General features: G+C 51.9%; 1 protein-coding gene and 1 long non-coding RNA gene across 12 annotated transcripts; one reads left to right on the top strand and one right to left on the bottom strand.

Moving 5' to 3' along the window:
- The first annotated feature begins 1,651 nt into the window (after positions 1–1,651).
- Positions 1,652–4,908, top strand: LOC134523679 (uncharacterized). Its single transcript, XR_010073379.1, has 3 exons — positions 1,652–1,814; positions 2,179–2,280; positions 4,210–4,908. It is a non-coding gene; the product is annotated as an uncharacterized LOC134523679 (long non-coding RNA).
- Positions 4,909–5,337: 429 nt separating this feature from the next.
- TMEM268 (transmembrane protein 268) lies at positions 5,338–26,916 on the bottom strand. 11 transcript variants are annotated; one of them, XM_063352888.1, is made up of 11 exons: positions 24,007–26,916; positions 21,142–21,240; positions 18,836–21,053; positions 16,170–16,482; positions 14,120–14,229; positions 13,443–13,550; positions 11,566–11,715; positions 10,367–10,477; positions 8,637–8,717; positions 7,556–7,741; positions 5,338–6,730 (listed from the first exon to the last, which is right to left on the bottom strand). In XM_063352888.1, the coding sequence occupies exons 4-11, from the start codon at positions 16,273–16,275 to the stop codon at positions 6,551–6,553; spliced, it is 1,032 nt and encodes a 343-aa protein (XP_063208958.1). In that variant the 5' UTR covers positions 16,276–16,482; positions 18,836–21,053; positions 21,142–21,240; positions 24,007–26,916; the 3' UTR covers positions 5,338–6,550. The 11 variants fall into 11 exon arrangements, with proteins under 11 accessions (XP_063208958.1, XP_063208962.1, XP_063208964.1 ...); XM_063352892.1 differs by having other exon boundaries at positions 18,836–19,434; XM_063352894.1 differs by having other exon boundaries at positions 18,836–19,434; positions 24,042–26,916.
- Positions 26,917–26,993: the final 77 nt, after the last annotated feature.

The following is a 26,993-nucleotide window of genomic DNA, read 5'->3' as shown; positions in this document are numbered from 1 at the left end:
TTTTTTTTTTTGAACACGTACAGATCTTGCATCACATGCTTTTGCAGGCTGCGGTGACATCTGATGATGTGATGGGGAGTTCTCTGTGGTTTAGAGCAGAGATCATTCTTCATGTCAGTTCAAGCTGTTGCCTTTCACTAACACCACAGGACACCAGCTGGACTAAAAATTTCTACGCTGCATTTTACAGTTTTCAGCCCCTTACTGGAATCTCCTGACGTGGAACACCAGAACAAGACCGAGGGGGCGGTGGAGTGACGTTAGCTCCTCTCTATCATCTCACACACAGATCTCGCACTTTCTTCTGCAGCAGCCCAGGCTGCTGACTCGCAGTGCCGCGAGACGCGATACCTGCACTCCGTCAACCCCGTCTCTGGCCAACCCCATCTAATCCCAAGGCACGGCCATCAAAACCAAAGTCCAACCTGCCTGAATCAGTGAGTGAGTGGTTTGGAGATAGGAAGCACATCACTCTGGGCAAAGGGCAAAGGAGAAGCTTTCAGAATTCACCTGACCTCGAGATTAAGGAGGGCATACTAAGCATAAACAGCAGCAAGGTTTTGCAAAGGATTCACAAAACCTGCGTTTCTTTGGTAACTGGCTGCTGTGACCCTGAGGACGAAACTCAAGCAGTGCTCTGGAGGCGGTATGGGGGCAGGACCCTGGAGGAACCAAGGCTAATGCTACTGCCTATGTCTTGTCTGCTAGGGAAGTCACCCTTACCTTCCCCTGCGTACAACAGGGCATGGTATAAGAGGGTTTGAAGGTCTGGCTGGGGGAGGGAAGGACATTCTTGTCCCTGCTGTGTTCAGACACTGACAGGAAAGAAGAGGAAGTCATAGAATCATGGAACGGCTTGGGTTGGAAGGGACCTTAAGGATCCTCTACTCCCACCCCTCTGCCCTGGGCAGGGACACCTCCCACCAGCCCAGGTTGCTCCAAGCCCGTCCAACCTGGCCTTGAACCCCTCCAGGGATGGGGCAGCCACAGCTTCTCTGGGCAACCTGGGACAGGGGCGCACCACCCTCACAGCAAACAATTTCTTCCTCAGATCCAATCTAAATCTCCCCTCTTTCAGTTTAAAACCGTTCCCCCTCATCCTATGGCTCCCCTCCCTGCTCCAGAGTCCCTCCCCAGCTTTCCTGGAGCCCCTTTAGGGACTGGAAGGGGCTGGAAGGTCTCCCCGGAGCCTTCTCTTCTCCAGGCTGAACGCCCCCAGCTCTCTCAGCCTGTCCTCACAGCAGAGGGGCTCCAGCCCTCCCAGCATCTCCGGGGCCTCCTCTGGCCCCGCTCCAACAGCTCCGTGTCGTTCTTACATTCCCTTTCTTCACCCCTGCTCCACACAAGCAAAGGGCACGCTGCAGCCATCCTCTCCAGCTCAGCTTAGAGACCGCAGCACAAGGTTGACCTCCCCACATCTCAAACCCAGGTCCTCCATCAGCCACCAAGTGCCAACAGCAGCTCCTCCAGCCAAGGCCAAGCCCCCTTTGTGGCATGGCCGGCTCAAACCTTGGTGCCGCTGCCCACAGCCGATGCTCAGCGTGGTTTCTCCATCCTGGGAGGTGCGGGGATCCCAGTCCGGCACGGCACAGCCCTGCCCGGAGGCAGTGCCAGGCTAAGCCTGCCTCCCCGCGCATGACCGGGTGTTACTGGAGCAACATCCCCGCGGGATGGGCGGAAGGAGGAAGCCAGGCTGTAAAGAAATAAAACCAAGAGCAGAACCGACTGCGAGAGGAGAGAGGGGAAGAGACAGGCTGGCTGGAAAGGACAGCTTTGCTGAGCCCGGGAGAAAATGGTTTGAGTAATTATCAACGGTAAGGGAACCTCTTGTTTGAGGCAAGAGAGCTTAGATGGATTTCTGCATGGTAAATATCCTGCATATTTTATGGCCTTGGCTGGCGGCGGGGAGAAAGGCTGGTGCCCGAGTGGTTTGAAACACAGCCAGGACGCCAGACATCGTAACTCTCTTTTAGCCCATTAAATCCAATCCCCTCCAGTTCCTCTGTTACTTTTGGCCATGATCCACCACGGGTCCAGCACGACCCCCAGCAGGTCCTCCTCTGCCAGGATCCCCAGCTCACAAGGAGGTCGAGCTCGGGGCTCTGGGGAGGGTTTTTCAGGGTAGCCGGTGTTTTACATTACTGCAGCGAAGCAGACGGGTCTCCCCTTTCTCGCCAGCCTGCCGCTATGTGGCCAGGAAGATGGGGACCCTGTGTGGCCGAGAGCTCCAGGAGCCACCACCCTGCCCGGCGCAGGCAGCCCCCCGCAGCCGCCACCAAAGTAAGTCTGCAGCTCGCTGGGGACGGGGACATCCACGCGCCTCAGCCCTGGCTGTGCTGGGGACGGAGGGGCCAGGGCTCGCGGGCTGCTGGGGGGGCACCTCCTCTTGCTGCCCACTGCCTCAAGCCAGCCGCCCGCAGGGGGATGTGCTGGGTCCCCGTCCCTCCCTGCCTGTGCTCCAGCGACCATAGTCTTCCTCAGAGCCGGGTGCTTTGCCTGAGGAAGAACCGTAACAGGTAGAAGTTGCAAAAGTTTGTTTTCTTTGCTGATTTATCTTCCTTCGCTGGGTTTTGCCTTTAAATGCCATGGCTGCATCCCAGCCTCTGACAGAGGCGATGAGCAAATAGCAGCCTTTGGGAGGGAGGACAGAGTCTCTCTGGGGGTAATCGGAGGGGCGAGGGGATATAACCTGCTGAAGCCCTGCTTCCTCAGGGCTGCATCCCCCTGGGGCAATCTTTGTTATTTCAGGCCCCCTGCTAAATAACAAAATGCATCACCCAGCTGGCAGTGAGAGATTTTTCTGTCCTTGCTGCCAATCTTCTCCAGCCCCGCCTTCCTGCCCCATTAAAAATACACAAATCGCTATGATTTTGCGGATCACTCATGCGACGTCCCCAAGAGGAGCTGCTCCTCCCGGCCGCCTCCCGTTCAGCAGGGTGGGAATGGTGAGGACCTTCCTGGCTCCTGGTCCTTGTCCCAGCCCTGGGGGCTGCTCCCGGCAAGGAGCTGCTCCCGCATCCCCTGGCCGCGCTGCTGAGGCATTAAAGCAGGGTGTCAAAGCGAAATCATTTCTGAAGAGCAAACAGAGGAACCTCAGCATGGGAAAGATCTGCCCCACCAATACCAGTTTCACTGGTTGGGCTGAGTCGCTCGTGGTTGCTCTTGTGCAAACATGCCCCGTGCTCCTCCCAGGCAGGGGCACATTCCCCGGCAGCTGCCGCCACGGTCAGGTGGTGCCCCATGGTCTCCTACCTCTGCCAGGAGATTAAGGCAGTCTCAGGAGACTCATGGGGAAGACACAGGGCTGAGCCATCCCCTTTCTGCTGCTCCCGTGTGCGACGGGGGCAAAGGGAACTGCATGCCTCCAGGGGTCCTATAAAATCTTCAGAATATCACCTTTCCCCTAAAAAAACAAAAAACAAAAACAGATGGATCCCTAATGGGGGGGGGGGGAGGAGGTGGGGGGAAAAAGGATGTCTCCCTTCACTGATGCCTTAATTAAGTGCATATGAAGGAAAAGCAGAGCGTTAGTCATCTGGCCTGCAATGGGAGCCAGGACTTTGCGGAGGCCCCGGATGGGAAGCGCAGGGCAGGCGGGGGGGTGTATCAGCCAGAGGAATCAGCCGCCTCCTCTGAGCAACCACGTTTAGCCCCTTGGCTGCAGTTAATTGCTGGGTGTTGGTCGCCATCGGGGGAGCTGCCCCAGCTGGCACTAGCAGAGGGTCTGGCCCCGTGTCTTTCTGCCAGGTCGGGCACGCGGGCCCCTCGGCCACTGTGGATGTGGGGGTCTTCACCAGCAGGAAGGGCAGTGGGGACCGCACCTCTCTCTGTCGTGGGGCAGCCCATAGCTACGAGCTCTGCAGCACCCCGGGGAAAGCTGGCCCAGGGCGTGAGGAGCATCCAGCTCAGCAGAGCACAGATCCATTGGGAAACATGGAGGATCTGGAAGCACCAGTGGTGCCCAGGTCACAGTTTGGAAACTGGGGAGCTTTATCCCCTCCTTGCAGCCAGGTGGGCTCTCCTGGAGACCTCTGTGTCATAAATCTGGCCCGACTCCCTCGCACTTACCTAACGTTGCTTACGGTTCCCAGCAGGAGGTTTTCCAAGCACTTTGCCAGTTCACACCCCAACCTTGTCCCTTCAGGAATAATCTCTCCCCTTGGCTAATCCTGAATCCCCCTCTTTTCTCTGATGCTTGTGCGTTTGCAGATGTAAAGGCAGAGGTATCAGCAACCCCCCAAGCAAGCGCTTCGCTTACCAGGAACAGCGGCCCCATCCAAGAGCAGCCCTGCAGGTCCTGAGGGTAAAAGCCCTCGTGGTCCTTCCCTGAAGGCCATGAGCTTTCTTCCCACCGGTTTCCCCAGGTGAGAATCCGTTTGCTTGGAGTCCTACAGCCCAGGGATTGGAAAATACCAGCAAATCCCTCCTGTACCTGCTCTCAACACAGAAGCACGACGATAGAAAATGTCCCGATCAGTCCCTCATTACCAGAATTTTCTAAGTGGCAGAAAAAAACATGGTCAACATGTATCAGAGGCTCCTGGCACTTTTGGGCCATGGTGCAGCAGGGGAAGAGCATGAGCCATTGCATCCTAGCAGCAAACCAGATTTTTGTGCTGTGAAACCAAATTGCGCTCCCAATGACATTGGTATATATTCAGACAATTTCCAGGAAGGTAAAAGCAGCTCCTGAGCTGGAGTGAGGAGTCTTAGAGCTCAGGTCTGCGGGAAGCCCGGGATGTTTTGTACAACTCCCCTCCCCGTGCCCAGTAAGCTGGTGAAGCCGTCCCTACCGAGCAGCCAGTACGGTGTGACGGCGGCGCCCGCAGAGCAGAGGGCTGCAGGGACCGCACTCGGATCCACCGCCCCCCCAGCAAACCCCCACCGTCACAGAGCAATGACGGCAGACTCGCAAACTCCGCAGGCGCGGGGAGGAATCTGCCCGACCCCGTCCTGTGACGGCCCAAGCTGAACCAGAAATAAAGACGGATGAAAAGAGGCTGGCTGGGAGCGTGGTGGCTTTTCCTCCTGGACGGGGTTTGCTGTTGTTACGGTGTTTGGGATCGTACGTTGGCAGCAGCGGAGTTTGCCGCCGATGCTTGCCTTGCTGCTGGCGTAGGGAGAGATGGATCTTGTCTCACCATTGCTCGTGACAGAAAGACGAGGGGAGGGGGCAGAGCCATCCTGCCCCCCGGGGAGAGCTGGCCGTAAGCTCCTGCGTCTCCAGGGCTCAGCCTCTTGCTGCCAACATGAGCCATGGTTTGGCCTTTGGTACCAAAGACTTTTCTGGTACAATATCCCGTGAGGGGGGGGATGCTTGGTGGCACAAAGGGACATACGCAATTGAGGGATGAGCGTTACTAGGGATCTTGGTTTTAAAAGCCTTTGTGCAGGGGGCAGACACGCAAGGCTGTGGGGCTCTGCAGGAGCTGGTGGGGGCAGGCCAGGAGGTGCAGAACGGACCCGAATCTCCCACGCACACTCAGACACAGCAAAGCTGGAAAACACAGACCTTAGGACTCTTTATTCTCACCATTGCCACTTCCTAGGACAGCTATCACCACCAAACCATGGGGTCAGTTAAACGTCAGTGCATGCAGTCACCCAAATTTCACAGAAATGCCTGGCTCTGGGGACAGAGGAAGCCACCAGCGGCTCCTGGGCCATTCAGCAGTTCTCCATTCACGGGCACTACCTGAGCACACAACCTCTTGTAGGCTCTCAGCTCCTCATTTCCACTCCCTTATGGACTCCAAGCAAACGTGGAGGGCTCCTGCTCACCACTGGCTCCTCTTACATGTTGTGTGCAAAGATGATGTGGGGGGAAAGAGGAAAGGAAAACCAAAGGAAATGAGCCTGTCCCAAAACGGAAGAGAAAGGGAAGTCTAAAAAGAGCCGTGCCCCGGGATGCACAGTGCCCAGTGCCTTCTTTCAGGCCTCATCCCATGGATCATCAAGGCGTCCATCACCCTCCTCCCCGGGCAGGCAGCAGAAGCGGCAGGTACCGAGCACCATCCCGAGCTGCTTCTTAAACGGAAAGTTTGCCAAGTCATCGGCTGAGACATTGTCCGTGTCTGCCACAGGACAGAGCTCACTGTCGCTGACAGCTACGTGACACAAACATAATCCAGAGCAAACATCACTTTTGCAACACTGCTATGCACAGATTTTCCCTGTCTTCCTTGTACCAAAAAAACCCTTGTGGACTTCATTTTGAAGGCATGGGGCTGGCACCTGCAGGTTTTTCCACATGGCTCTCTGAGGCCCCCAGGGAAGAGCAGTGGGAAATTTCCCAAGGGATCTCCAGGCTGTCCCTGGATCGTTTCTGACCCCCAGAGCAGCTCCTTCACACCAAGGTGGGCAGGCAGAAGGTCTCAAAGGTAAGCAGCTTTCTGGTGAGTGTCTTCCATGTTTGATTAGAGTCATATTTCCACTCGGTCATCCGGATAAGTCCAGGATGAGCGATTACAGCCCTCTCCTCTGCCCCACAGCTTCTTCACACTGTTGTGATGGACAGCTTTTTATTTCAGCGTCCCCCAGCCCCCTCCGGTCACCTGCCCATGAACCAGCTCCGGTGTGTGTTGAGCGCAGCGGTCTCGATGAACTGGCAGAGACAGGGCACGCTGCTGTGCTCCAGGTGCCCCCCCGCCACGGCCCGCGGGAGCCGGCCGGTCACCAGGAGCCGCACGTAGCATCCGCTGAAGATCACCAGGAGCTGCTGGGCCATCACCTGGAACGAGCACGAGAGGTGTCAGAGCAGAGCACCTACCTGCGGGAAGAGCAGATCATACAACAAAAATACCATTTTCTCCCTCGTTCAAGGACTGTCCTTGTCTGAAAGGAACAGGACGGGAGCCAATGGTATATATAACTGTCCCAGATCCCCTTCTGGTCAGCAGTGCTGGCACACTGTCCCCACGGGGGAGTGACATGAAGTGACCACTCGCCAGCGGGTGGCCAGGGAGTCAGGCTGCTTGGGGACCTGTCTGCTCTGTCACTGCCTCCTGGTGCTTTTCTTTTTTGCCTCTAGACAGCCAGAGAGCTTCACTCTGCAGGGATGTCACCTGCACTGAATTCGCTTAGTAACAGCAAGCGGAAAAGCGTAAAATAAATCAAAATCATCCTTTTTGAAGCTTCTTGCTGAGCAGGAATGAGGACACATTTGCTGCTCAGCGTGGCACAAGTCTTTGAAGGCATGCTCCATGGAGGAGACAAAGGCTGGACGCGGCCATGCCTCATCCCCAGCCGGGACACAGGCGCTGGGTCCCTGCACGGACCCCGGGGGAGGTTGTCTTCCAAAGGGGGACCTCGGCCACCAGCAAGGAAAAGCCCAGCCCATGAATTCCTCAAGGATTAAGCACTCGCTGCTCAGTAAGCATTAACTGCTCAGCAGTGTCAGAGCTGGAGAAGGTGTGTGCGGACCTCCAGGCTTCCAGGTGCTCCTGCTGGTGAAAAAAAGAGGTGTCCCCATGGTTGGCGGCTGCTGGGATGAGTTTTGGAGCCTGGGAGGGTGATTTGGCACCTCTGTCCATAAGGGAGGGATGTTTCTCATTACCTCTGGTGGGCCCTCAGGAACAAGGCGGAGCAGCTCATTGCATGTCACAGGCTGTTTATTTAGGTTCCCTCCACTGGATAAAAGAGGGGATTCTTCACGTGAAGCCTCCTCCTCTGTCCCTGGGTTGGGCTGAACCACCGCCTCCATAACCACACAGAGCTGGTCCAGGCTGTGCCGCAAGCCCGACTGGAAGAGAAAGAGATTTTGCGGGTCTCCAAAGGCAGGCGGCAGGTCTCCAGCGGTCTCACGAGGACAGCCTTTAAGCGGCATGATTTCCCCCTGCGTGTTTTTTACTCCTGGGAATTATCATCCCAAGAGTTGAAAACAGCATTGGCCAAGAGTCTCTTCATCCCACAGCCCTGCTGCCACCAGCTGCCTCTTGTGCCAGCGACGGCTCCCCGCGAGATAGCCACAGCCTAGCATGGAGAATTTTGCCTTTAAAAACTATGAGTTCTATCGGACAATACGTGAATTGGCGTGTTACTGTCCAGCCCCCAACCCGCGTCTGCTGGTTCATCCCGTGAGATGAGCAGCCTTGAGGTTTTCGGAGGGCTGTACCCCCTCACCTCTCATCCCACGGCCGTGACCAGCCAGGGCAATCCAGTGCAGGAGAGTGTGGTGTTTGTATATCATACACTCGCACAGGGGAAAGCATTTTCTGAAGGCCAAGAGGACAAAGTTTTTATACAGTTAACCCAGTACAGTGTTTTCTTATTCCTCAGGCTATCCCATTTATTTCAGGACAGCTCGAGGTGTCAGCTATTTCAAGTTGTGGCACATGCTTTCAAATTTGCCCTTGACTCTTGATTACTTTCCTTTATTAAAGTTGCCTGGTTAATTATCCAGACACACGTGTACCACAGGGCCTAAATGAATTCCTACTGAACTGGGCACCGACGGATGCATTTTATTTATCCCCCTCCCGATCTGTCCAGCTCCCAGTTCACAGCAGGGGATGCCCAGGAGGACGCTCAAACACTCGGTTCTCCTTGTCCACCTCCCTCCCACCGAAGCAGGGCCATAGGGGTGGCCCTGCGCCCGTCACCGCGGCCGCTCGGGCTGGGCGCCCACCCCCTCTCACCTCTCGCGTCCTCTGCAGGTCCGCGATGTGGGCTGACAAGGACTGGAGGCAGCGCTCGGGGCTGAAGCGCACGAACCACAGCTGGGACGGGCAGGGTTAAGGAAGGGGTCTTTCCACGCTTCTCCCTCCGCTGCCCGCCCTCTCCACGCGGATCGTGGCGCAGACCTCGCAGGAAGCGGAGCAAAGGCAGGCGGTGCCCACGGGATGCGCAGGGCACAGGAAGCAAATAACACAGCGCGGGGCTAATTTTAAGCCAAAAGGGTCTGGGCTAAGGCAAAACCTCAATGTAAAGGGGAAGAGAAGGGGGACGTTGCCCCAGAGGGCAGCCAGTCCTCCTTGCACACCTCCTGCACCCTGCGGGGGTGGAAACTGGGATAACGCAGGGCCATTGCCCATCACTCATCTCAGTGGCCTTACATCTAAATAAACTGGTGGGTCACCTTGACTTAACTCCCCCCTAAACTCCTTCCTGTTTTCTTTCTTTTGTTACTATGAATTCATTCCATTTATTTTTCACAGAATTTCTGTACGTGGTGCGTGCCTTCAAGATGGAGGCACCGTTTGCAAAGAGTCGACCAAGAGCAGCGTGTCGGGGAGGCGAGTCCTGCCAGCTTTGAGAGCAGCCCTTGTACGGGTCTGCCCTTGTACACCTACTCGAGCTGCCATCATCATGGGGATTCAGGAACAGCAAAAAAACTAGAGGGTTAAAACAGATCTGACATTGGAGCAGAATGAGAAATGGTAAATCCTTGGGCTGTTTTCTGCTCTCGGGCAGTTCTGGGACATGTAGGTAGAGGTGAAGGCTCCTTGGATTAGTCCTCACTGAGGTGCAAAACTACGCTGGTCTGAACAAACGTGTAATTCAAGTTCTCAAGTGTTTCCTCCTCATTCTGCATGACTTCACCCCTGCCAGCCCTCCTGCAGGATTCCCTGCCATGACGCTGTGTTTCAGCCGTGGTTCCCTCTCCATTTCTATCTCATACCTCTCTGGATAGATGGGGCAGAGTGAGATCCACCAGCAAATCTGGGATACCATCTCTCTCACCTTCCTTTAATGCTTCCAAGCTGTCTTAAAACTCTCTTCTTTCCCCTAAATCTTCATCTAGTCCAGAAAAGGGATCTCTAAAAAGCAGCAAATAAGCCTCCCCCTACCTGATTTCTTCAACCTGCATTTTTTTAAAAGGCCGTGAAGGTCACAAGTTCTTGGCAGCTACAGACCTGGCTGCCAGGGACTGCCTCGTGAAATCAGGTTCTCTAATGTGCCTGAAAGAGGGAGCCCAGGGCTACAAAACACCCGGAGAGCAGAGACACTTGGGTGCCGTTGGCTGAGTTTGTCTCTGCAAGGCAGAAGATGAGCTCCCAGGGACGGGGACTCTGGTTTTCTCTGGGTTGGTTTTGTTTTTGCCATGGGCACGTTGCTGTCACTCCGCTCGTAATAAGAGTCATCACTGCCGTGTAAGTGTAATACGCTGTGAGGAATAATTGCCCGCCCAAAGGACTAATCCCACTTTTAGACTCATTATTTCATATCGCCTTTGGGCATATCTCAATCCCCACTTACAGAAGAAGAAAAATGACCCAATGCTTCTTGCCATCCAATAGGAAAAAAGAAAAAAAAATCCTAGAACTCCCACCCAATGGAAAGCCTCGTGGATCATAATATCAATAAATACCTCCACATCATTAGCTACCCAGGAGAGGGTACAAATGATTCCCTACAGAAAGGATACTTGTAGGATGTTGTGTGGCCCGTCCAGGGCATCTGTAATCCCCAGTATTAAACTGTGTTTGATAAAGATTTCATTGACAGCTGCCAGCCTCACATCTGTATTCATATTTATCTATTAAAGAACGGAGGAAAAATTAACACACCCTACAGCAAAGCTGTAGGGCCAGCCTACAGCTACGAACTGCAGCTGGATAATCCCGAATACCGCGTCTCAAAGGAAAGCGGTGACAAGAGCAGTCTGCAGTCAGGCAGGGTTGTCACCAGCCCTCAGTATCATCCCAGCCACCGTCAGCAGATATCTGTGCAGCCAGAAACCTCACTAAGGGTCATTTCTCTTGTAGACAAGATGTCCAAAGGGGAATCGACTTCCAGTATCGTGTTCTCTCTTCCTTCCCCAGCACTCCCCGAGTGAAGGGCTCCTGTCCTGAACCTCTGTGCACCCGCAGGTTTGACAGGTTTCCCTTTGGAACGGTCATTGCACAGCTGTCGTTAGAGGCTTGCCCCAAAATCCATTGAAATCAGTGCAAAGAGCCCTCTGGATTTTGAATCAAGCCTTTCTAATGCTATTCTTTGGATCTCTCCTTAGAGATTTCCATACTCCTGTGATTCCTACAGACAAAAGCGGACACCAGCCAAGCAGTGGATGCTGCAGGCTGGTGGCCTCTCACGTTACCGTCATCTCCATGTTCCCTTCTGCTATCCAGTTTGCCTCGGTTTTACAATTTTATTGCAGCTTCTCTGGGTTAGGAACTGCCTTTTTGTTCTGGACCTGTTGCAAGGCCCAGAGCACCACAGCGACAGAATTAACTGATGGTGTTTAATGGCTGCACACAGCCGAGACTGCAAGGACCGTTGTCAGGAGCAGGGCAGGAGCCGGCTCTGCCGGTGAGCCCAGTGGCTTCCTACAGCCGTGGGAGCATGAACCACACTCTGCAATGGGTTCCTTTATCTCCAGCGACAGCAGGCGCTTTGAGCACACCTGCTGGGCTCCACCACCTACTTTTTAGGCATTACGACACCTAACTGGGCTGGAAAACATCCCTTGCCTGGACCTGATCTCCAACTCTGCCGTAAAAATATTCCTTCCTCCCCAGATAACGATGTTCTTCACACACATCTTGGAGATGACCTGGGTCCCAGCGCTTTGGTGGGACGGGGTCCTGCTCCCTGTGTGCCCGCACACAGGCAGCCTCCTCTTACCTTCCTCTGGCGACGATCGATAACCAGTATCACAACTACAGTGACAGCTACGGCAGCCAGGGTCACCAGCACGCTGGCCTCCCAGTAGCGTCCAAAGGAACACAGCTGGACTGTGGAGTAAATGTTTGTCCAGAGAGACACGTAGAAAACCTATAAAAACCCAGAGAGGGCGATGAGACTCGCAAAACTGTGAAAGTGAGAAAAGTCAAGGGAAGAAGAAAACTACCAGGGTAATACCTTACCATAAATTAAGTCACACGGGATTTTCAGAGGGTGGGAAAGGACAGAAGTTCTTTCCAATAATAAATAGGGGAAAGAAAGGACTAGAAAGACTGAGTGAGTCCTAGTATATTATAAAAAATTAGCGGTCATCAAAGACAGAGAGTGAATTATTAATGATGATTCATACCTAGGAAGGATTTCAACTGAGTTTTTCCATTTAGATAAGAAATGCGCTCACTGAGGCATATTGATAATACTTCTAATGGTCCCTGTATTTAGAAAGCTCCTATGTCAAAGCACTCAAGGCGGTGCAGAGACCACTCAATTACAATAACGCTCAAATGGTCGACACCGGCACTGGGCTCAAGGACTATGTTAAGGACTGACAAACTTGGCTTTTACATAAAGACAGGCAAAACTGAATTCATTTGGCCTTTGCTTCAGATAGCATGCACTTGGGCAGGAGGTTGCCTAGAAGCAAATATGACACGCACAGCACAGCGTGTCACAGCATCATCTCTACTCTGCTCTGGTGAGACCCCACCTGGAGCACTGCGTCCAGCTCTGGAGTCCTCACCACAAGGACACGGACCTTTTGGAGCGGGGCCAGCAGAGGACCACGAAGATGATGAGAGGGCTGGGGGAGTTCAGCCTGGAGAAGAGAAGGCTCCAGGGAGACCTTAGAGCCCCTTCCAGTCCCTGAAGGGGGCCTACAGGAAGGACAGGGAGGGACTCTTGGTCACGGGGTGTTATGATAGGACATGCGGTAATGGCCTCAAGTTGAGAGAGGGTAGATTTAGATTGGATATCTGGAAAAAATTCTTTACTGTAAGGATAGTGAGGCACTGGAACAGGTTGCCCAGGGAAGTTGTCAATGCCCTGTCCCTGGAGGTGTTGAAGGCCAGGCTGGATGAGGCTTTGAGCAACCTGGTCTAGTGGGAGGTGTCCCTGCCCAGGACAGGGGGGTTGGAACTAGATGATCTTTAAGGTCCCTTCCAACCCGAACCATCCTGTGATTCTGATCTTACTATAATACAACTTGTTTGCACTAAACAGGCACCAAAACCCTCAAAACACTGAGCACGAATTCCTACGATATTAATGAAAGGAGAAGACACGTCTAATGGCTATCTAAAAAAATAAATGCAATTAAAATGAAGGAGTCAGGTTTTATCACGCCCTCAGCACGCTGCAAAGTATCAGCCTTACAGTAGGTGCTAATGGTTGAGGTCTCTGGAGGAGCTCCTCTCACCAGAAGCAGCCAAACAAGACTAGACAAGCAACTCAGTAACCAAAGTCGACTGGTTCATTTGTCTGAATTAGCATCAGGACCAGAATATCTACAGAATTTTAAAATAAATTTTTAAAAAAAAAAAAAAAAGCAGCTTGATGTAGCATGTGCTGGTTTTACAGCAAAGTACAGCCCACTTCTGTGAGAGTACCAGCAAGGGGTTGGAGAAGGTGCCTTGCCCTCCAGTCTGTGAACTTGGATTTCCAAAGGAGCCTTAAGCCCACTGGGACGTGTGAAAACCATTGTCTCTTCCCCATCCAAACCTCTCTCCCTCCTTGGGCACAAGAACCCCAGGTGTAAGCCTCAATGCATCTTGGCAAGTGCATGTCTACGAGACGCCTGGGAGAGACCCCGCCATCCTTACCACGGCAATGGCTATCTGGAACACCCTGGAGTTGTAGAACATGTACCGTCTCACTTCAGGCTTCAGGACAGCATCCTGGATCAACCTTCTCCACTGCTCCGCTGGCACCTGCTCAGGGAGAAAACAGCAAACTGGGGCCACCCTCCAGTTTCGGGCTCCGAGTCCCATCAGAACTGGCTTGGGCAGGCATCGTGGGGCCAGGCTGGCACTGCAACTCAAAGTTCTGTCACAGAGCACCCTCCCGCAGAGCACACCTCCAAACTCATCCATACAGCTGTCACAGACCAAAATCTTGTGTTCTTGCCTCATTTGCAGTGAGTAATATCTCCCTGGAAAGTGCAGGGAAAGTCACGAGAGAAAAACCACCTTTTTATGACAAAGGACAAGACAAGACGGATTGTCCCAGGGATGGCTCCATCCCATTAGAGTGACTTTCAAGCCACTCACTAGAATTTATGTTGAATGGGTTTCTTCACGGAGGTTTAAAGCCAAGACCGTTACAGTTGACTTGCAGTCCATGGGGAACAGACTGAAGTTGAGGTGAAACAAGCCACTCAAGACCAAAAAAAAGAAAACCAAAACCTGTCTGTGATGTGGGTGCAAATGCAAACGACGCTAATCCAGGTAGCATTTGCTCCTACAGGGTCCCCAGGGCAGATTACGCATGAGGAGCTCACCTGAACCCCAAGGGACTTCAGTTTCTCTGCACAAAGCTCCATGTCAAAGGAGGTGGCTGAGCAGTTGTTGTCCATGCTGAGCACCATCAGCACCTGGCCGTTGAGCGGTTCTGCAAGAGCCCAAAGGAGTCATGAGCACGGCGCTGGCGTGGGTTTTTCTCCCAGCAGCTAAGAAGCACATGGCAAAGGGAAAGCTGAGGAGCGCAGATCACCCAGACATGATTTAAATGGATCCAGAATCTCCCCTTGGACATTTTTAAGAACATCACAAGGAGCTTTGGAAGCAGCCTGATGTCCCCTGTAAGGAAACAACCTACAGATTCACAGAATCTTCATGATTGGAAAGGACCCTTAAGATCATTGAGTCCAACCAAACAACCTACAAAAAGGAAGGAAACTCCAAATACATTCCAGGAGTGAGCAGTCAGAGATAACACGATGTTCTCATCTTCAGCAGGATAATGTCTTGCCTCACTGATCCCTAACTGAAAGGATAATGGACTCAAGATGCTCGGTGGTGCCAAGGCTACCTGCCTCTTAGAGATATCCTCCATTGCCTACCCACCCCACCCACCACAAGACAAAGATTGAGCAATCATGTTAAAGTGCTTGCCAACAATCACATTTTCCTGGGATGTCGCAGGGCTGCACTGGAGCACGAGCCCTGTCGCTCCTCCAGAGCCCAGGTCCCCGCTCCAGCAGTGCTCCTGGGCAGCACGGCCCTGCTCAAGGCTCTCAGCTTCCCAGTTTCAGCTGGGGCTGGGATCAGAGATGTAATCTAGAGGCCCAAGCTGCAGTGAGGAGCCTAGAAAGTGTGAAGACATCCTGTCCTAGATTTGAGGAGCAGGCTGCTCGGAGCTGAGGCAGCGCAACCCTGGAGTGGCAGAGGAGAGCTGTGGTCTCCAGGCATCCCGTCTGGCGTTCATCTAGAGTTTCCACGAGCTGTGCTAAGTCAGGAGGAAGAGACCGGGTCTAAGGAAGTGCCTTATTCAGATGGGATCTTGTTTCACTGAAGCGTTTCACCCGGCTTTGCTTCCCCTTTGCAGATCCGGAGTCAGCCTGGTGTCCCCTGGGGGGGGACATCTCACTGAGATGACACTCAGTGCTCTCCAAGACTGCTGTGCTGGCTGAAACGCAGCGTGCGCTCACCTTCCCCTTCTCTCCCCCTTACATCCTCCATCCTCATCATCCCTGCACTGCTCAGGAACAGGAGATGCCGAGTGAAACACGGCAATTACATTATGACAGGGCATGACCACATCAAGTCAAAAAGGGAAGCGCAGATGCATCTGAAACCTCCAGGATAACAAGGGCCTGTTTGTTTGCTGAGGTTTATCTCCTCCTGACGCAGAGCAGCGGAGGCGGTGAATATAAAGCAAGAATAAAGACAAATAAAGCCTTGGACTCGGCTCTCCTGTTCTCCATGGCTTTGGTCAAGTTGCTCAGCACAAAGTCTGGCGAGTTGGGCGCCAGGCTGAGACACCCGAGATGTGCACAGAGGCTCGGCTCCTTGACCTCTGCTGGAGAAACAGGAGCTGCTTCGCCCCCGCAAAAGCTGAGCTCTAAGGAGGTGCCACAGACTGAGCAAGCAACAAGGGGTGCCCTGCTGAACGGTGGGTGGAGGTCTCGGTGAGAGGAGCCCTCCATGGCACTGCCTTCCGTCTCTGCACAGCACCTCAGGCCGTTTCGGGAGCAGCGCTGCAGAGAGGGGGCAAATTGTTATCAGGGAAGGGAGCCCCTGCTTGGAAAGCACAGGTCAAGGATTTTCCCAGAGATTTCTTGATTTTTGAAGGCCAAGAGAAGAGGACTTCCAGGGTCCTGGTTTTCAATAGGTGGATGTCCATTCATTCCTATGTATCAGGCTTTCCAAAAAAGTCAAAGTGTCTCCATCCCCTCCCCAAAATGCTGGAATATCCATAATGTTTAGTTACTTTTGCAAACGAGATGCTGTCAATAAGCATATTTGAAAAAAATCTGTCTTCTGATATTTTGAGGACACTGTGCTCAGCACTGCCTTTCTCCTTATCATCGAGTCACTTATCTCGCTTACCTTTCACCCACTGCAGGGATCCTTCCTTCAAATCACTCTTACAGTAGAGGATGGAGGAAAGCGACCCCTTTCTCTCAGTTCCACCAGCTTGGGTTTTATGGGCCATGCTGAAGGTGCCTCTCCTCGAGGGACTCTGTGTCGTACGGGCAGAAATTCAGCACTTTGTACATCCGCCTTATCTTTCGCTGCTAAGAAACGCCGACGCAGCCCCAAGGCAGCTGCTGGGGAGCGGATCGCGAAGTCCTCAGTCCCGCTCCCACTGACAGCTTCCTTGAGATCCTGCTTCCCATGAGCAAGGAGGCATTTTCCAGCCCTGCAAAGAGGAAAAGAAAATCCCAAGTCTTGCAGAGACGGCAAATAAAGGGTAACAGCCCAGAACACTTGGGTGTTCGCTCTGCTCTTCGGACCCCGCTCCCTGTGGATGTTATCACCGGGACGTGTTAGCCCCAGCCACGAGCGCAGTACGCACAGGCTCGCCTTTCGCTGCAATTACCTTTTATTTATTTTTTTTTGTTAATCAGTGGAAAAGTTATCCTTAGATATTCCTTAAATTATCCTGACATCCTTAAATATTCATATTTTCTTAAAGAAAAAAAAATAGTCAAGGAATAGGCAGGTTTTTTCCTTGCAAAGCCAATAGGCTTTTTGCTACTGCTTTCAGAAGAAAGCGGAGCCGGTGTAAATGCCCTTCCCCGGCAGTGACGCACCCCGCGCACCGACGCGGTGGGTGAGTCCCCACGGCACGAAGGAAGTAGCGCAGGTAAAGGAAGCAAAAGGCGCCCAGCGCAGGCAGTGGCGAGCAGGAGCTCTCACCCGGCAGCAGCGAAGCCTCTGAGGGTCCCTGCTGTCCTTCCCCCTCTCCTCTCGGCCGCGGGCGGTGCGAGACGCCGACGGGGCACGTCCCTGCAGCGGGCACCGTGCCCACGGGTTTCCCAGGCAAACGCTGCTGATGTAAGTCTCCAACCTACTGCCAGGACCTGGGAGTTATTAAAGCCAACGCTCGGAAGACTCTGACGTTTACTTTTCAATTGTCTTCCGCTCCCGCAGCTCAGCTGCGTCCACACCGGCTCTGCAAAACTATCATTTATTTTTTTAACCTCTGATCTGTCTTACTTTTGCACCAGGAGCCTGTTGCTGTCTCTTGGTGTGAGGGTCCCTCACAGAGCTCATCCGCTCTCCTTCCAAAGGGGAATGCTTTATTTGTGACCGAGAGTTGTTGCTGTAATTACCCTCCTTGCACAAAGCCAGGGTGGTCACTTGAAGGACCATCGGAAAGGAAACTGAGGCAAGAGAAACAGCACGCGAAGTTCTTCTGGTTGCAGAAAAAAAAAACCCACAGAGGGCTGGAAACTTGCACTTAAAGGAATGAAGCTACAGCACGCGTTGCACAAGAGGCGTGCCGCGCGTGTGTGTGCGCTCGGGACGGGCACAGCACCCGCTCTTCCTCCCCGGCGCGGTGGGGATGATCCCGCTGCACGCGGAGCGGGGCTCCCCTCCGCCGGGTCCCTGCGGAGCACGGGCAGGCACGCGTCGTGGGGCACCTCTCCCGGCACAGAGCCGCGGATTCACGCAGGGAGTTCTCTCACTCCTTTCCCCAATTCTGCCTCCAGCCCCTTCAGATTCGCGTCAAGCCGAAGGGAAAACGAAAAACCAGACAGAAAAGCCCGCGCACACCAGCAGCAAAGCAGAGAGCGAAAAACCTGACGGAAGAAAAGGAAAACCTAATTAAAACCTGCCACCCTGTCATTGCTGCTGTCACGTTAAGTTAGAGAAGAATCAAGGCTCTCTGGCTTAGATGGCGAGGATTTCGGGCCCCAGGAGGCGACAGGGAAGGGTGCCACAGGGCCAGGGCAGCTCAGCCCGTCCCGGGGCTGCGGGAGGGAAAGAGCCGTCCGCAGCTGGGAGCAGCTCGGTGGAAAAGCAGCTTTGCTTTTACCTCTTCCTGCAGCACAGACTCATTTGGCTCCATTGCCTTTTACTGCAAAATGACTGCCTGTTTTTAGAGATCAGGCCCCCCCCTAACCCCCCCACCCAAACCTTCCTCTGCTGCCTCCTGCTAAGGCGAGGGGCAGCCTCTCACCTCCTGCACTCCCCAGGCTGTGTCTCTATGTCTCTTCTGATTCTTTATGCATTGCCAGCGTCTTTCTGGTGACTTTGCCTCCTTCAGGCTAATCCTGAAGGACCTTCCTTTTAGGACACCTCCAAGCCCTGGCTAAACATCAAAGAAACATTCAGCAAGTTCTTCTGCCTCATGTCCAGAGCAGCCGGCAGAGGCTTACCTGGTCCAGCTCACCTCCTGGGAGGCAGCTCAGCTCCCTCCTCCTCCTCACTCTCCTTTATCTGCCATCCTCCTGCTCTGCTCTGCCCAGGAGGTCTCGCGTCGCCCGGCCCCAGCCTGCTTGGGGAGGGTCGTTCTCTTCCCCGCGTCCCCCGGGCACCACGGACTCACCAGGCGCAGCTCAGCGGAGGCAGGAAGCCTGCACCCCCGCGCTCCCTCCCATTACCCCAAGCTGCAAGCACCGACTTGCAAAATCTCCCTTGCGCATGTGACTTTTCCCCCTAGGCTGGTTTCAGAAGCGCGGTTTTAACCCTCTGAAGTTCCTGAAAAGTGCTTCCCCACCAGGCGCAGCCGTGGGAGGAGATCCCGCCGCAGGAGTCGTCCTCACCTTTTGCAGGGTGAGGGTCCAGAGCTGGAGCCGGAGCCCTAAAGGTTGCGAAGAGCTGCGCAGACAGGTGGCTTCCGTCCTCCTCGATGCGCTGGGCAGGACTCACGACGCACAAATTCCAAGGTTGCATCAGATTAATTGCTGGGAATACATTAGTGAAAGCCAAGCATCGACGATAGGGCTGGAGGAATCAGAAGAGGTGAAGGAAGATCAAAAGGCTAAGAACAGGTCACTGTATATTCAGCAAAAAGTCATGTTAAAGCACAGAGAAACAGGGGTAATGTGCCGGGGGGGGGGGGAAGCATAACCTTCCTCAAAACAGGAGGCTGCGCCAACACGGAGGATGGGCGCGAGATTCCTCTCCAGCTGCTGCACTCCGAAGAAAAGCAGCGGGCTCGCACACACGGTCAGAGACACCCCCAGAGCAGCTTCACCTGGCTGGGGACACCATTGCTTTCCTGCAAAGAAGTGACGCCGAGATGGACCACCAGAGAGAAGAATCCTTTGCTGGGGAATCATGGTTTCACGGCTCACCAAAAGCTGGAGGATCCATGGGGGCTAGGAACAGAGTGAATCGGGTATCTGAGTGACTGCTAGTCCTAGTGAATAGTTTAAAAAAAAAAAAAAAAAAAAAAAAAAGGAAAAAGAAGGCTTCATTGCGGCGCCTGTGTACACTTCCTGGAGAAAATGCCATTCTTCTCTTGGAGGGATGAATTTCTGCAACCCTGCTTGCCCCAGACATCGCTGAGCAGTGCGTTCATTACACCACGTGGGGAACAGAACTGACTCCAAAACCACTTACCCACACGGGATCTCGTTACACTGGAAACCGGCAACTCACATCCCAACGTCGTCCAGGGATTGAGAAAAATCAGATAAATCTCCTGGCTGCCGTCGCTAGCTCAAGGCCCAGCTCAAATCCCCACCCAAGATAGGGCCATGCAAAGCTTTAGGTTCTTTTGCAAACGCGCCTCTCATCAAAAGCTTTGGCTTCGCTTCCTCCTCTTCTCGCCCACGCAAGGATCCCGACAAGAGGGAGAAAATGACGACCAACGTGCTTCGAAAGAGCACTGTCAGCTCGCTGCCAAAAAGCGCCCCAGGCAAACCTCCTGGGGGGGGCAATAAACTGGAAAGCAAGGTTCGTAATCACCCGCAGCGCGTACACCGTGCACCTCTCGTTTAGCCAGACGTGCGTGCATGGGCTGATCTTGGCATCAACACCGCAGCCCGTCAGCACAAGCAGAAAAACCCGGCTCCTTTGGGAGGGGTATTGGGGGAAAAAAAAAAGAAAAAAGAAAAAAAAAGCTAATTCCAACTTTAAAGCAATCCAGTTTTGCTGCTCTGAAGCAGCAAAAAAGGCCATGCGCTATTAAATCTTTAGAAACTTCTAGACTGACAGGCTTTCTCTCTGAAGGTTTCCAAAGCATCTCTTTCACCCCTATCTAAGGAACCGAGGAGAAAGCTCCACAGCAGCTTAAACCAACCTAGATGGAAGGCAAGGTTTTCCAGTTGTTTTCCTGAGATATTTTTCCACCCAACCACCTCCCTGGACTTGCAGCTCTGGCCCAAAGGAGGTGATGGATCTGCAGGTTGGGTTGTAAGGAGCCAAGGTCTCCCGGCCCAGCTCTTCCTGAGTTCAGCGGTCATCAAGCCACGTGCTCAGAAACCTTTGGCAGGTGTTATTTTTCAGATCGTCTTATTTGGGGGCATAATTTTGATGATTTTGTTAGGCGGGTGAGATCCTACCAGGTATTTTCTCAACCCAAGCACGTATCCTGTAGCCACAGGCCCCACAGAACAGTCTATAAGATATCCAATGATCAGTACATTCCAATAAACACCACAGTTTAGATTCTAGCTGGACAATCAGCTGCTGTTGTATTTATTGTATTTGCACCTATGCCTTTATATCCGGGCTTCTGAAATGCAAAGGTGTGTCTGTAACATTCCTGTCCCACCTATTTGCAGCCCCTACCATAACTTCAGCATTAGAAATTTAAGCCTCTTACAGAGGACGGCAATTAACAGAGAACACAAAGTCCATCCGTAAACTAGAAAGAACTTTGGAGAGAGGCAAAGGCTCCCGAGAAATAGGGATGTATTTGACTGCAAAGCAAAACGAGGACGCTGGCAGGATCCCAACGCAGACCGGAGGCACTTCTGCTTCCTGGAGCCCAGCCGCCACCCTCTGAAACCGGCCCGATTTAGAAATTAAGGTCTGCCAAAAATCGCAACGAGAATGAATGAAATGGAAGTGAACGAAAGCGCAGACTTCTCTGCTGCAGGAGGCAGCGTGTCGGCCGTACCTTCAGCTTGTGCCGGCTGGCGGGGGATTTGGGGATTTGTTTTATACAAATCAGCGTTAAGGCAGCTTGAGGTTCGTCTTGAGCTTCACTCACGGGTATCTATGAAGAAACAAGACCTGACTTAACATAAACCCACGGCAAAGCTGTTTTTACAAAGTCTCCCTGTCTTGCTTCACCTGCTTTTTGCCTGTTTTCTGCCTCCCGGTTTTACCTCTCTGATAATTAAGTGCTGAGCCCCCACCGCCGCCTTCTCGCGAAGGGACACTTTCACTCCTCCGCCAAACGAGACCTCACCTTTCCTTCCAACACGACGATGAAACCAGCCCCCAGGGCCAACAGTGGTTAGGGGACAAAACCCAGGCACAGCCCCAGGAGGTGGGGACAGCAGGACTCCGGGGGTGGCGATGCCGGAGCCCCCGCAGCCCCTCGGCCTCCCTGGTACAAAGCAGTTAAAAACTCCATTTTTCCCATTTCAAATTAAGCCCATTACTTCTTCTAGCTTCAGTAAACCTGGCGAAAAATCAAGCACCTGTCCTCTTGGAAACAACCTCTAATTTATTTCAAGACTTCTCCATTCCGCAGTGGAGACTCCAGACTAGATAAATCCCTAACCCCCGCCCCCCCATCATCACCCTGAGCCGCCTCTTCCCAAACCTCCCCGGGCCCTTCGGTGCCCTGTTCAAAGGGCAATTTGTTCTCGTCTCTCAAAGCTCAGCGTCCGGACAGGCCACGGAGACCTCTCCTTCCTGAGCAGAACAACTCCCTCTCCCTCCCCTCCATCTGACACGGGACACCTGTATCGATATACGATATATCTTCATTTCAAACCCAAAACATTTGCTGAGTTTGGGGGGGGGGTTCACCCTCATCTTCACAATTTCTGCGGTGCCGTACAGCCAGTTATTGATTCCTCGGGTTTTGTGTATTTGATTTCACCTTTTGAGTCCAGCCTTACACTCCTCTTCGGGGGGTCTCACGCTACTGGTTTCACATCGTTTCTCCCATTTATCAAAATGCTTTTGAATTGTAATTCAGCCCTCTGTACTCTTCGTAGCTCTTCCCAGCTTGGTGCCCTGGATATATATTATAACCATCCCCCCTATTCCATCCCGCTGCGTTAATGAATATATTATGGGGAACCTGATTCCAGGAAAAAAAACCCTCTGCCATTTGAAGTGCTTTCCCAGACTGACAGTAACCACCGACACCTCCCGTCCTCCGGGACAACCTCATCCTCTGTCACATTCTTAACATCATTTCTGAGATCACCCTTCGCTACTTCGCGTAGGCTTCCATCGCTCTTCACTACTGCCGCTGCTTTAAATACAGAGACGTATTCTCATGAGTCTGCTTTTTCCTAGTCTAGGAAATATCCCAGGACCATATTTTCTCTCTATATTCATTCCATGATTTTGTACCCCCCCGCCTTTTTTTTTTTTTTTTGCGCTATTTGAAAGGCTGGTGACACATCGCTCTCACCCCTGCTTTATTTGCAGTGGTCCCCACGCGACCGCAGTTTCTCCCTACACAGCTCCGTGCCCGCTGCAGCGGCCAACGCACGGGCAGATCTCGTTTTCTTCTGATGAAACTGCACTTTCTAACTGTTAACTGTTCCATCGCTATTTTTCCTTCCAGCGAGCCTTAATTAGGAGAACAAAGTAGTTGAAAGCCTTGTCTCGCCCTTCCCCTCTCTCCCTGCACACAAAGTCTTCTTTCACGGACTCTGGGTTGGGTTTTGGGTTTTTTTGGTTTTTTGTTTTGTTTTTCTGTAGAACAGCTCAGCCAAGCTGACAGACTGACAGTCATTAAATATAAAAACTTTATTTCACAGTATCCCTAAATTACATGTTTCAAATTAAAAATGACGCTTGCTTAAGGCATAAAGTGCCGTTCTTGGGGGTTTTTTTTTTCCCCCTCTACTTCTGTCTTTTTACTGTGAAGTCTTAAAGTATTATTCTTTTTATTATGGTAATGCAAAAGCCTCTTGCATCTCAAATTAAAACAGGGGCAGCCTGCTATGTGCCTTGGATAATGACGCGGCTATTGATCCAGCAGATGCTTTATTAGATTATTTTGAAACAGCCGACTGTAATTTAATACCTATTTATTTTCTATTTCTATGCCAGTCCCAGATACAATCTTTTCTGCATGAAATTAGTACTTTCTCCTTTCAACCTCTAAGAAAAATTACACTATGCTCCTTTCTTGGATTAGTTTGGGGAACTTTCTTCAACAAAACGTTGATCTTGAGGGTTCTTGATAGTCTTTTCTTTTTAATGCTTGAAGCCAAAGCCTCTGCTGGGGTCAGTGGGTTCTAGGCTTGTCTTTCTTATTATGCATTAATGCAAGAACTAGTGATGTCAAATAAAAGGGAAAGAGATTCCAGATGAGGAAAACAGAGACAGAGAGGAGAAACGAGCAAGTTTCATACCAGAGGAATGGCATTGTTATCTATAACTTACAGAAGGGACCGTGCGATGGTACACCAGAAGGGCAAGAGAGCACCAGAGTATTTAGGTCAGTCAAAATTGGGGTGTGTTTTTATAAGACCGAGCCTGGCTATTGCTGGGTCACCCTGTCTCGCTGTTCACACCTCCCACGAGCTCCCTCGCAGGCCAGGAGCTGCTGGCTTTTCCGTGGGGTTACTTATTGCCAGCGAGTCCCGCTTGATCTGGGCTCGGGTGGGGAAATCAGCAGGAGCCCAGAGCTGGGGACAGAAGGAAGGGGAGAGGGACTGCCAACAGCTTCATGGGCTTATAGTCAGTATATAAAAAAAAATAAAAATATATTAAAGACCATCAGGAACTGTGTAGGGACCTCACAAAAGCAGAATGAGGAATTTAAGGTTGCCAGATTTGGACTTACACACCGGAATACCGTGGATGATTCGTTTGTGTTACCATCTAGCAGCGGCCTGTCTCCGCAGGGCAGAGCGAGGAACAGCTCATCCATCTTCAGCGGTAGCCACAGCGCCGGGGAAATTTGGGGTCCTCTCTTGCGGTTCTGAAACTGTCCCCATCAAGCTGCCGCGAGAGTTTGTGATAAAGCACCGGCAGACAGGATTGCTCCCCTCTTAACAACAGCGCCCTCAAACTCCCGGAGTCCAGATACGGGGCTGGGGGTGATGTCCCTCCTTTATTTCTCTGTTTGGACCCTGGAAAGGTTTCTCTTCCAGGTGAGCCTGGAAGGGAAAACGGCAGGGGGGATCTTTAGAGGAGAAAATTACTTTCTCTGCAACAAACAAACAAAAAAATATTACAAGTTAAATATCACACAAAAGGGGATCAAACCCATCCTGGCTCTGAACCAATCTAAAAAAATATACCGAGCCCCATTAGAGTGAGCAGAGATGATGGACCTGAGCGGGATGGGGGGCTTCGGTTTCCCCTCTGCCTGCCCTCCCGGAGGGGTGCTGAGCTCTCTGACCCCCCCGCTTGAAGAGGCAGCAGCAGGAAGGACACACCGACCTTCAGACCGAGCAGCGGGAGCGAGCGCCATCAAGACAGGCGGGCCCTCAAAATTGAACTCTGGCTTCAAGCAGCACAAACGCGTGTCCTTAATTGTGCCTGGTCCTGCACGTTAAGCCCTCCAGATGACACTCGCATTCTGCCGTTAATAAGCCATTTGTCCATCTGGTGCTTGTACAGATTACACGCCTTCTCAATGGCATTTTAAAAGTGAAATGCATCAACTCTATAAATACATAGATAATGCCTGAAAAGAGATTCCACAAAAATCAAGTACAAGCCATAGCTGATGAACACGGATGTGACTGCAGCCAAATTGCACCGTGTAAATCCTAATATGCCTGCTTCGATCCCAGGAGAAAGTGCTTATTTGCAAGCAGTTTTCACTGAGAGAAATCAGCAGAAGTAGCCACTCACTTTGGCATCGCGGAAACGCAACAAGACGCAAGTGCTGACGGCTTCTTGCCTCCATACAGCACCAGGAGCGCCACCATCCTGGCAACCGGCCGGTATTTCCAGGGAGGAGAGCTCAAATTAAGGCAATCAGACAGCGGCGTATGTGCCCAAAGCAGGTTCTGGTCCTTTCTGTGGTAAAAGAGCAAACTATGGCTCATATACGTGGGGCCACACATGCAAGGAATTACGGAGATCAGCAGCAGGGAGAATTTGGAGACAGGTTTGTACTAGCAGCTGGGGTAAGTTTTACTCTTCCTAATCAAACTTGCTGCAGAAAGCCTAGGAAAATTGGATTTCAGAGGCAAGAAGCCACGTGTCCAACTCCACACCTTTGTCAGTAGAAAACTGTTCCCTGCAGAGTATTCTTCCGGCACAGCCTGGCTTAGGCACAAAGACTGCAGGAGGTCTCCCTTTCCCGGGGCATCACAGCATAGGATGAGAGAATCTCAATTTAAAATAAAATATTTACACTGCAAACAAAGCCAGCCTTCCTGGAGAGCAGTAAGTGGAAATACTCGCTTCTGTGCAAAGGCAGAGCGCCTGGTAATTCTAAGCAGTTAAGTTCCAGGGAAATACTACAGAAAATTTATATTCTTGCAACACAACGTTCTAAAGGGAGCGTCTTCACACCACCTTTTGCCAAGAGGAAATAAACAGGGAAGAGTTTTTCTTTTTCTCTTGCCTCTTAGTATTCTGGAGAGCAAGGATAGAATGTCCTCATTAACAAAGGGAAACTTAGGAACCAAGATGAGAAAGTGGGGCGCGCGCGCGCTATATTTTTCCTGGACAGAATAACAGTCTTTTGCTGATAAACAAACAGGATGAAATTGCTAATTACAGCCTGGAGCTAGGAGGACTTCTATTAGGAGTACCATGCTGGAGCCTGAGCACCTGTTCTCACCAGGAAGAAATGTTTCATCTCCAAAGGACAGACTCGAATTAGCACGGCTGCAACCTTTTACGAGGCCGTAGCACCTCTCCAGTCATTAGACCAGACTGATTAAAATTGCTTTGATCCTGTTCTCCTTGTACCGACCTGGCTTTTTACCCAGCCTGGCACATTTAACTTTGCAGGAGGCTTTTGTTTCAATTTTACAACCCCTTTAATAGCTTGAATTCCTAAAGAATTCCTTTCAGAACTACAGTACATTCCCATAAAATACTACAAGAGGAGACACCACAGCAGCCTACTCTTTCATTGCCCGGCGTGACTGCAGACATTCGTTCCTGCGTTACGACTTCCATCCACCCTGCTTTCCTCCCTTCCAATCACAATCAAACTCTACAGGCCTGAGAGGCTTTTCAATGCTACACTGAGGGAGCGAGGAAACACAGCACGTCCTGTCTGAGACACAGCATCAATACGGTTTCTTAGATCCTCAACTGCTGATGAGGTACGCGCTCATCGAGGTCTCTTTTCTGCAAAAAGCCTTAAACTGAACTCAACAAAAAAGCAAAGCTATATTTACCATTCTGCTGGTAAGGAAGAAACTGCTGAAACATGAAACTTCATAATATATTCGTGTGTACTTTTGATTAAAAGAGCTAGAAAGCTATGCAAAATCCCAACACAGTTATTTCACACAGTTTCCGGGTACGGCAAGATGCTGCAGGATACAGTATGACCTTGGAATAAACAAGCAGTGACCAGTATTTGACTGAAGGAAGGATAATTACTGCACAGCGCCTGGCTATCAAACTATTCCAGTGAACTGGCAACATTTTATTTCCCCTAATGGTCACAAGAACATTTGTTCCTGAAGGTTTTCAGAATGATCTGGCAGGTAAAGCACCAGAGCAGAGCCAAGAGGAGGAGCTCTGTAATGGGTTTTTAACTTACTTACTGCGACCTTCAGACATTTGCTGTATCTCTTACTGTTTCTTTTGTCAATACTTGATATTCATTCTTCAGAATCCAGGCTCCCGCGC

Source organism: Chroicocephalus ridibundus, chromosome 15, assembly GCF_963924245.1.
Source record: "Chroicocephalus ridibundus chromosome 15, bChrRid1.1, whole genome shotgun sequence".
Taxonomy (NCBI): domain Eukaryota; kingdom Metazoa; phylum Chordata; class Aves; order Charadriiformes; family Laridae; genus Chroicocephalus; species Chroicocephalus ridibundus.
This window is presented reverse-complemented; position numbering and strand designations above follow the sequence as displayed.